At 44.3% G+C, this 11,290-nt stretch overlaps 1 protein-coding gene across 1 annotated transcript in view; it reads right to left on the reverse strand.

The window, feature by feature from the left end:
* LAMB1 (laminin subunit beta 1) overlaps positions 1-11,290 on the reverse strand; it is a 74,535-nt gene that overhangs the window by 36,086 nt on the left and 27,159 nt on the right. The window contains exons 11-14 of the mRNA XM_056846479.1: positions 10,832-10,944; positions 8,877-8,956; positions 2,986-3,121; positions 1,200-1,358 (exon numbers count right to left, since the gene is read on the reverse strand). Coding sequence (XP_056702457.1) covers positions 1,200-1,358; positions 2,986-3,121; positions 8,877-8,956; positions 10,832-10,944 — 488 coding nt within the window. The remainder of the gene's footprint in view (positions 1-1,199; positions 1,359-2,985; positions 3,122-8,876; positions 8,957-10,831; positions 10,945-11,290) is intronic.

The raw sequence follows: 11,290 nt of genomic DNA on the forward strand, positions 1-11,290 counted from the left end.
TAATGTTTAGCCGTGCCAATCTTCGGCAAATGGTCAGTGTAACTAGCATTTTTATCATGGACAGCACTGTGGGTAGGTAGGAGGATGAAAACTTCAGGGGTTTTAGGGGGGGGGAAGAAAGAAAGTTTCCATCCCTCAGATTTTCTGAAATACATCTGAAGAAGATTCCAGTCTCTAGTGTTCAGAGGCTGGAATTCCTGGGCTCCGTGGGATGGTATCCACTTTTCTCATCACATCCATTGATTTTACCCTCTATTATTCATTATGTATTCACTTTTCAACGTTAAGAAGTTTGCTACTTTTAAAAAATCTACATCCTAAAATAAACACCACCACACCACACCACCTTCAAGTACTGTTTAGAAACAATATACAAATTTGAAATGTTTGTTAATGCAATCTCATCACAACTGTATAGATTGCCTAGATCTGCATAACTGGCCCCTTTCAAAGCAGGGTGTCACAATTCCCATTATGACTTACCAGCACATGAGAGATTATTGTCTCTAATGCAGCCTATCCACATCTACTAATACAGACAGACAACTAATGATCTATTCAGATTTGGACTTAGGTACTTCTCAGTAGACATTACAGTATCTGTGTGTATTTAGACATTAGATGGGTAAAGCCATCTCATCCTACAATGGTAGATTTTCAAATGTCTTGAAAAGACAACTGGCTTAGAGTCACTAAACTGTGAACAGAAAATGTTCACAGAATAGATCTCTCCCCCTTTCAACGGCACCCTCCTGCTCCCCCCAAAACCTGATCCAGAGGGCTGGGGTACCCTCAAGAACAGAGTGGGATGCAATGCAGGAGGCTCTAACTGTAGGGAGAACCAGCAACTGAAACCACCACGCTCCCTTCTTACACAAGCTTTTGCTCTGTTTGTCACACAGAGCTCACACAGGACCGAGGGGTGTGTGTGGATTTCTACAAATCTTGTGCCTGGCACAGCCCAAAGGTCTTTAGATCCTCAGGAATGGCTTTAGAGGGACAACAGAGGGTTTCAGGAAAAGAAAGAGGAGTACATCAATTCTGTGAGCTCATTCCATTCATGGTTCAACAGATCCAACCCACTGTCGCCCAACTGGGTTATTTTGATCAGTCGTCACAGAAAGTATCACATGGCTTCAGGGTCCACATTCAGAAGCAGCACAACGAAGCCAGTAGGGGTCTACAAGGTAGTTATTTACCTGTGGTTCATAGCGAATCAAAACATCATACTCCATAGAGTATGGAATATTGTCAATGTAGAATTCCAGGTATGCTCCTTCAGGAACTCTGGCAAATCCTATCCCAGTCCATGAAGGTGTACGCTCTTGAGAATATTGACGCTCAACTATGCTCACTCCCTGTAAATTAGGGAGGAAATTATTACATTTTTGTGCATTTGTGTTTGAGAGGCAAAAAGACAGGCAAATGTTTATTGTACATTTATACATTCATCTCTTTCTTAATTCTGTTTGCTGGCAAATGCTTTATGTACGAACACATATCTTTCCCTATACTTATATAGATAGTCTGCTTCATGTAAACGGAATATTTGGCATTAAATTATGTTGTACCAAGCCATTTTTATTATTTAGTGTAACAACAGAAACATCATATACAACCCTAGAATAACAAACTAAGGCCAAGGGTTATGAGGACAGGTTAAATATTCAAAGGGTTGGAAGAAGGTGTGCTAAACAGTGCAGCTCTCTAGACAGGTTGCAAAATCTCATTCCTCAAATGCTTTCATGAAAAGCTAGCCTACTTAAAAAAAAACTCTGCACACTCTCTTTTTAACATTTACATTTGTCCTCCTTTAATCTCTCTGTTTTTCTTTCAATTTTGTCCTCTCTCTCTCCTTCTTCCCACCTATGTTACTGGTGGCATGAGCCAGTTATGGGTTAGAATCCACCAACTGAGGGCCAGTGGACTACATGAACCATATAATGCTTCCAACTCTGATTCTATGAACTAAGATACTGGGCCTAACCACTTACACTTACAGTGTTTATATGTTAAATAACCTATATAACATAGCAGATAGGAGTCCCTAATATACCCTGTCACTGCAGATTATTATTAAGAAGAAGAAGAGCTGGTTTTTATGCCCCATTTTTTTCTACCTTTAAAGAGTCTCAAAGCAGCTTACAATCACCTTCCCTTCCCCTCCCCACAACAGACACCTTGTGGGCTGAGAGAATTATGAGAGAACTGTGACTAGCCCAAGGTAATCCAGTAGGCTTCATGTGGAGGAGCGAAGAATCAAATCCGGTTCTCCAGAGGAGAGTCTGCCACTCTTAACCACTACACCACGCTGGGGGCAATCCTAAGCAGGCCTCCCCAGAAGTAAATCTCATATTATTCAATGGGGTTACTCCCAGAAAAGTGACTTTAGGGCTGAAGTCTTATCATACTTATCAAGGCAGGTATGGGCTATTTGTGCACTAGGTATTTATTTTTACAACTTTCATACTGTCTTTTTAGCCCTGCCACCCCAATACAATTCACATTTGATCTGATCTTTTTTTGGTGGCCATACTATACTATACTATAAAGAGAGAGGCCCGTGGCACAGAGTGGTAAGCTGCAGTACTGCAGTCAAAAGCTCTGCTCACGACCTGAGTTCGATCCCGATGGAAGTCAGTTTCAGGGAGCCGGTTCAAGGTTGACTCAGCCTTCCATCCTTCTGAAGTCAGTAAAATAAGTGAGTATCCGGCTTGTTGGGGGTAAAGTGTAGATGACTGGGGAAGGCTATGGCAAACCTGTAAACATAGTCTGCCTAGTAAACGTTGGGATGTGACGTCACCCCATGGGTCAGTAATGACCTGGTGCTTGCACAAGAGGCTACCTTTACCTTTACTATACAGCCAACAGATTAGAAACACAACCGAACACATGGAGATGACAGAATACTTGGGAATTACAGAATATTCAGAAAACATCCTATGGTGATTATCCTTACATTGATATCTAACTGCTGATACTTACAGGGCCAAAGATGGTTTCCTCTGCTTCATAGACATAATGGTCTAAAGAAATAAAGTAATAACCCGGTTCCACTTCACTGCATTGTCGGCCAATCATATGAGGCCTGCATAGGCACTGGCCAGATTCACTTGAGCAGCTGAAATGGAAAATGAATTTAAATTGCAGGTCTCCTGAGGAAAAAAAAACTAAGCAAAAGTAGATAGACAGGCAAAACTCTAAAAACTGGCACACATTAAGTAGGTTTTCAGGGCAGGCTCCACCAACCACTGCAGCAGAATAACCAGCACAAATTATAGTATTTCATTGCAACAATGATTGTCTCTGCAGGCAGATAGCTACGCCAGATTTCAGATGCAAGTAGTTGTTGTTTTTTTAAATACAGAAGCCAGCTGAAAACTTTTTGGGATTAGACAGATTTGTGGAGGATAGGTCCATCAGTGGCTCCTAGCCATGGGTTGTAAAAGAAACTTCCACGTTCAGAGGAAGTAAACCTATGAAACCCAGTGTTAGCAGGCAATACTGGGGGAAGGCATTGGCCTCTGTGCCCTGCTTCCTGGTCCTCTGTAGTAACTGCTTGGCCACTATGTGAAACAGGATGCTGGATTAGATGGACCACTGGTCTGATCCAGCAGAGCTCTTCTTATGCTCTTAAAAATAACAATTAACAGTGAAAAAAGTCAATGGAGGGGACACCATTGCTATTAAACATTATCTCTTCCTCTGAAATTATTCTGGACTCAGTCCATCTTTGATCAATACCTTCAGCATCTTTTAAATATATATTTACATATAGTGGGAACACGTTTACAAAACACTTAGACTAAATTTGAAATATGCTTCATTTCTCCCCAACATAAAACCATTTCCTCAAGTCTAATTTTATTTTACTCAGAAAACTATTTGATGAAGAGCTAAAAGAAGCTACAGTATTTCCCAGCATCAGCCCAGAAGAATAGCTCTCGAACAATGGGAAATTAGCCATTCCTGAGCCGGCTCAATGGAAAATCCTGGAAGTTATTATCCAAGACAGATTTTAACAAATATGGGAAGCTTCCCATGTTTGAGACAATGACCTCATCCCCTGTAATGCTTCCTTGACTGTTTTCCAGCATTCAAAACCACAAAGTAGACTTTAAATCCACTTATGCATTTCAGGGACTTGTCAAGCCATCTTGATATATGCGATTTGGGAACTTGTGCACAGTCATCTTGCTTGTAAATAAGAACTTCCCACTCCTCCCAACAGCCTGCTGTAAAATTTAAAAACTGGCTAGTAAAAAGCAGGCATCTCCATTGCAACGGTTTTAAAGCAGACACACTTTAAAGCAGATGAATGAACCCATTCTCTCGGGGCAGCCAAAAAGGAAACGCACATTGGCTTGGTTTCTGCTGTTTAGTGACACCCATTTTCAGATGGTTTTGCAATCACCGCTGACAGCACATTCACAGGCCAGGCAGCAGCATAGTTCTACTGCCACTGCAAACTCCTCTTTAAAACTGTGTATTCGACACCTGCATGGGGAACGAAATAACTTGGGGGCAAATGATCCAGGGTATAAACATGAACCTGGCCTGAACGTGCTTCTTTGTGATTGCTTCCGATAGATGAGAGCTTAGAACTGTGAGACTGAAATGCAGAGAAGGTTTGTTGCACTCAGTTAATTGGACTAATAGCTAAGCCAAGTGGAAGCTAACTGGCTAAACCAAATTAGGAAAGAAGAGATGCAGTATACCTCCAAATTTCCTAGGTGCCAGGGATAATCAACATGGTCCCTTGCCTACATGTTCTGCCTGTGAGTTTTATGGAGACACCTGGCTGGCCACAGGGGAGACAGAATGTAGCACTCAACGGACCTTTGCTCTGATCCAACCAAGCAATCCTTATATTCTTTTGACAGTGAGTTTAATGACTTAAATAAATCTTGTCAAATAAGGCTTCACTATCCAAAAGTCCAAATCAATAAATAAATTTTGTATCTTGGGAGCAAAGCAAATACACCTTATGTATTTGTGAGACTGGTTTGAATGAAATTTGCTTGTTTCACTGTTCAGCTATATATTTATAAAACTAACGATTTTATTTTATTCAAAAATTTCCTTTTCACGTGAATGCCAGACCTAAACAGAAGATAAAATCAGGTAAAAGGCAGAGTCCCAAGGTTCTTTGTACTCCTTAACACATGATACTATTGTTTAAGAGTACACGATTCTTGAGATACCTTTTAAAAACTGGGACCCGAGGGAAAAAAACACTTTAAAACGTGTCCAGAAATTGGGAGTAGCAGACACCTTTTGGAACTGGTTACACTATGTTTCTAGTTACTGAGTTCAGTCAGCAACCTGGCTGCTACATTCTAGACCAAGTAAAGTTTCTAAACTGTATTCAAAGGCAGTCCCACATGAAGCACATTGCAGTAGTCTAATCTAGATGTGCTCAGAGCATGGATCACCATGGCCAGGTATTCCTGCAGTCAAAGTTGGTTATAAGAACTTATGTACCACCAAAAAATTTGAGTCTCTTTAATAAAATCCCCAAACTGAGAATCTGCTCTTGCAAGAGAGTACCACCTGGTCTAGGCCAGGATAATGCCTAAATCCCTACTCAGCTCCATTATTAGGCAAGACTGAGCTTCATTTTACCGATCCCTTATCCAGCCCACTAGCACCTCTAAACATCTATTCAGAACATCCAATGCCCCACCCAACCAGCCAAAAAGGGGAAGTAGAATTGAGCAACAACTATATTCAGTGACAAACTCCACTCTAAATTTTGGTATGACCTCACTCTGAGGTCTGACTGTAGGTGTTTCACAGCATGAAAGAGAAGGCAAAACCTTGAGGGACCCCACAATACAAGTGCCAAAGAGCCAAACCGCTCTCTGAGCACCACCTTCTGCTACGGATCTGCCAGACAGAAATGGAACTACCAGAGTACAGGTGGCCCCAACACTCGTCCCCCAAAACTAATTCTGAAAGATACCATGGTCAACAACACTGAAAGCTGCTAAGAAGTCCAGCAAAAAAAATGTCATACACAAACCTCTTTGTGGCAAGAATCACTAGGGCAATCAAAGTCATGTCAATTCTAAAACCAGGGCGGAATCCAGATTCTAGGGGGTCTAGATAATCCCTCTCTTCCAAGAAAATCTGAAGCTGTATCAAAAAGGGCGTATTTGTGGCTGGCCAAGAGGTCTTAACATTGGCAGGGTTCAGAGGGAGTTTCACAATTAAAATCTTCATGGAAGCTTGGACAAACCCTTCCTTCGAAGACGCATGAACTAATCCCTGTACATGGCAAGCTGATGATCCAGGGGTGAGCCAAGAAGTGGTAGGCTTCCTCCCCAACCGTCTTGTTCCACATCTCAGGCTTCCACAACTGACATTCACCCACCCAAGCCAACCACGACCACACTGCAATCAGATAACATTTTGCAACCTTCCTGCAGAAGCAGCCAAGTCCAAAACAGCCTAACTGAGAATGATCTGTCATCTGTTAAGAAGAACTGTGACATATCAATGTTCAGCTCTGCAAGAAATTGCATAGTGAGGCAAGGATAGGTCCTCTTTTTGACGTTTCCCAGGGAATAGAAATGGGCAGGCTTTTGTTAGCAGACTGGGCAAAATTATCGAATTATTTTAAACCCGGAAATATTGCGAATCAAAAAGCATTTGAATATCTCTGAATGTGCAGTTGGCCCCTTGTGTATTTATAACGGCTTCTAACAAAGACAGAGATGCTTCATTGTGTATTTACCCCCAACAGGCTAACACCTCTAACAATAAAGTGTCATTTTACAGCTAATGCACAGTGGCTAACAGCACATTCCTGAGGGAGGAGCTGAAACACCTTTAGAGGTGGTGCGAGCCCTATACTGGCGTCCACGCCGACTATGCCGTGCAAACTGGCCAGGGCACTGGCACGGGGCCACTTCTGCCAATGCCCCTGGACCGCAGTGGCAGTGCAGCCCAGCCCTTGGATGCCGGCACGACCTCCCACAGGTATTCTCCTGGCGTGAGCTCCTACGCTGGTGTCCTGGGAGGCATTCCCTAGGCGTTCTGGGGGGGTAGAGATACTGTTAGGCAGCTTCCTAACCGCTTTCACACTGGGAACGCCCCCTAACACAACAGCGTTGCTGTGACACCATTTTTGGTGGCACAGCATCGCTTTTTGCAATGAGGCCTTCCCCCCCTTTTTTGGGTTTTTAAAAATAAGCCCCCCTTTTTCCCACTGTGGCAGCCACAAAAACTAATTGGCTGCAGCCACTCTCGGGAACGGGCTGTTTGACTGTGAGCAGGAAGCCTCCCTTTCTAGTTGGCCAGACCAAAGGAAAGCCACTCATCTCTATCTTGACCTATGTAACAGGGAGATAACAGCACTGGTTCACCTTAGAGGGCTGTTGTCAAAGTTACTGAATATGTACTTCAAACGCACTCAAACTTCTCAAGAAATGGTTCTTGTAGGTTATCCGGGCTGTGTAACCATTGTCTTGGTATTTTCTTTCCTGACGTTTCGCCAGCAGCTGTGGCAGGCATCTTCAAAGGAGTAACACTGAAGGACAGTGTCTCTCAGTGTCAAGTGTGTAGGAAGAGTAATATATAGTCAGAAAGGGGTTGGGTTTGAGCTGAATCATTGTCCTGCAAAAAGTATCAAAGGTAATGTGCTAATCATTGTCCTGTAAGTATCAAGATAACATACCACACCCTCATTAGCACGTTAATATGGAACCATTGTATCCGAAGTGATCTGTTAATGTGTGAAAACCAAAGCTAATCTGCATGGCTATTGTTGACTGTAGTCTTTGTTAGTCTGGAGGTTTTCAGGACAGGAAGCCAAGCCTTATTCATTCTTAAACTCTCTTCTTTTCTGTTAAAGTTGTGCTGATGTTTATGAATTCCAATGGCTTCTCTGTGCAATCTGACAAAATAGTTGGTAGAATTGTCCAGTCTTTCAGTGTCTTGGAATAAGACCCTGTGTCCTGTTTGTGTCAGTCCATGTTCAGCCACTGCTGATTTCTCAGGTTGGCCAAGTCTGCAGTATCTTTCATGTTCTTTTATCCTTGTTTGTATGCTGCGTTTTGTTGTCCCGATGTAAACTTGTCCACAGCTGCAAGGTATACGATATACGACCAGTTTACATCGGGACAACATGAATGAATAAGGCTTGGCTTCCTGTCCTGAAAACCTCCAGACTAACAAAGACTACAGTCAACAATAGCCATGCAGATTAGCTTTGGATTTCACACATTAACAGATCACTTCAGGATACAATGGTTCCATATTAACATACCACAACCTCATTAGCACATTATCTTGATACTTACAGGACAATGATTAGCAAATTACTTTTGATACTTTTTGCAGGACAATAATTCAGCTCAAACCCAACCCCTTTCTGACTATATATTACTCTTCTTACTTGACACTGAGAGACACTGTCCTTCAGTGTTACTCCTCTGAAGATGCCTGCCACAGCTGCTGGCGAAACGTCAGGAGAGAAAATACCAAGACCACGGTTACACAGCCCGGATAACCTACAAGAACCAATGAACTCTGACCGTGAAAGCCTTCAACAATATTCTCAAGAAATGGCTTGGATCCCACCTACAATTTGCATGGGGAGGCCATGTTTGCCAATTCCTCTTCCTGCAGCAGCCCCAAACATCCCCAAACTGCTTCTCCTGGGAGGGGGTCTCTGGAATAGCTAGGGTGGGGGAAATCAGTAGTTACCTGAAACTTGCCCCCATAGAAATTCTAAACAGGATCCAATCCATTATTATTATTACTACTACTACTACTACTACTACTACTATTATTATTATTTTAATAAACATAACCAAGGTGCAGAGTGGGCATATGTGCCAGGAGCAAAAAGTTCTAAGAGTGAGCCTTACTTATTGTTCAGTGCTCCTCCTTGATCGCAGTCACATGGCCGGCATCCATCCATATCATTGCTCAGCCCCCAGTGTTCAGGCTGCAAGGCAAGAATAGGCCATTATTGGTAAAACTTCAAGAATTCCAGATAGTGCAAAATGTCCAAGACAATCTTGAGCACTGATAGCAGAACCATCTGCTTTATGAGATATTAACGACTCCCTCTAATCCCCTATTCTTTCAGTATTAATGTAAGAGCCTAGAACCCATCCATAAGATAAGCAGAGGGATTGGGGGCTTTTATCCCTAGACCGGAACCATGCCTCTTCTTCCAAGGTTCACCGCTGACTGATCTGCTGTGTAGTCACAGCAGTGCCACGCAGGCAAAGGGATCACAGCCCCTTCTGCTGCAATATGACACAACAGTCAGATCTGGACTCCCTACAGCCAGGATTTGGAGCCCTGGGAAGAACATGTCAAACCTTAGAAACTGAAACTCCAAGGACGAATGTTTGCCAATTTCATGATAGTAAACACAGCGCTGTATGAATTTCTTGTGCACTATGGGTTTTTAAATGAAAGCCCTACTGTCTGTCCCCCACCATTTCAGGTGAAGCGGGTGACAACCAGAGGCAGGACTTTTTCTGTAACAACACTTATGGAATGCCCTTCTCCTTGAGGCTTGCCTGGAATCTACGCTACTCTAGCCAGCGTGGTATAGTGGTTAAGAGCGGTAGATTCTAATCAGGAGAACCAGGTTTGATTCCCTGCTCCTCCACATGAAGCCTGCTGGATGACCTTGGGCCAGTCACAGTTCTCTCAGAACTCTCACAGCCTCATCTACCTCACAAGGTGCCTGTTGTGGGGAGAGGAAGGGAAGGCAATTGTAAGCCACTTTGAGACTCCTTATAGTAGAGAAAACTGTGGTATAAAAACCAATTCTTCTTCTTTTAAACACCGGGACACAAAGTTTCTGTTCACCCAGGCTTTTATATTAAGGAGCTGATCTCTTAACATCATTTTTCTAGTATGCTTTTAGCCTGAAAACTGTTTGAAGCTGTTCAATTGTTTGTTTTCAGGCTCTCAATGGGTTTGGAAACTTCTAATGTATTTATGTTTTTGTTATGCTTTATTTTGTAAGCTGCCTCAGGCAGGTTCCATGAAGAGGCAGCATAAATAACAAGGTTCTGGACTGCTTCAGATATAAATGGTATCTACCGTATATACCCGTGTATAAGCCGACCCGCGTATAAGCCGAGGTGCCTAATTTCTCCCCAAAAATGGGGAAAAATTAGGCACCCGCGTATAAGCCGAGGGTCGGCTTATAACCCCTCCCCCCCCCAGACTTACCTGACCGGGCTCCCGGGAGCAAGCGACGCGGGCCTGGTGGCGGCGGTGGTGCACCCGGCAGGGGCCGGGGCAGCCTTCCTGCAGTTGCAGGAGGCCGCCCAAGGCCGCTCCTGGCCCCAGGAAGCGGCGGCGCGACCGGGCGGGGGCCGGGGCAGCCTCCGTGCAGCCGCAGGAGGCCGCCCCAGGCCGCTCCCGGCCGCGAGAAGCGGCGGCGCGGCCGGGGGCCGGGGCAGCCTCCGTGCAGCCGCAGGAGGCCGCCCCAGGCCGCTCCCAGCCCCAGGAAGCGGCGGCGCGGCGGGGGGCCTGGGCAGCCTCCCTGCAGCCGCAGGAGGCCGCCCCAGGCCGCTCCCGGCCGCAAGAAGCGGCGGCGCGGCCGGGCGGGGGCCGGGGCAGCCTCCCGCAGGAGGCCACTCCCGGCGGCAGAAAACGACGCGGGCCCGGTGGCGGTAAGTTCCCCCCTCCTTCCTCCTTCCCTCCCCCCTCTACCGTATTGACCCGCGTATAAGCCGAGGCCGGCTTTTTCAGCCCTTTTTTTGGGCTGAAAAACTCGGCTTATACGCGAGTATATACGATACTGCTTTATCTGTAAGGATTTTTCAATGAAGTTTTAAACCAGACAACTTACCAGGCATTCATCACAGCGCCTTCCTGTAACAAGACGCTTACAATAGCAGCTTCCTGTCTCTGAGTCACAAGTATCCCCTCCAGGATGTGTGCCCAAGGGATTACATGCACAAGCTACATGAGGAAACACAAGTGTATAAATCGGAACCTAGGTGTTATGTTTGTCATTTGCACAGCATTTAATGCAAACAATTTACTTCTAAATTATCCCCCCACTTTTCAGTACAGAGACTTACTGGTGAATTGCTTTACATGTGTGACCCCTCCCCAGTGAGTAATAAAACAAATAAAATCAGCACTAATATGCAATCAGCCAAAAGGTAGTACAAAAATAAAAAACGCAAAATTAACAAAACAAAAAATACAAATCAACTAAGTGAGCGCATACTCAGAGAGGTACAGAAAAAGGCAGGGTAAATAAATACAATTTTTAAAAAAACCTTCAGCAGTGAGGTAATAT

This window comes from Euleptes europaea, chromosome 3 (genome assembly GCF_029931775.1).
Source record: "Euleptes europaea isolate rEulEur1 chromosome 3, rEulEur1.hap1, whole genome shotgun sequence".
Taxonomy (NCBI): Eukaryota; Metazoa; Chordata; class Lepidosauria; order Squamata; family Sphaerodactylidae; genus Euleptes; species Euleptes europaea.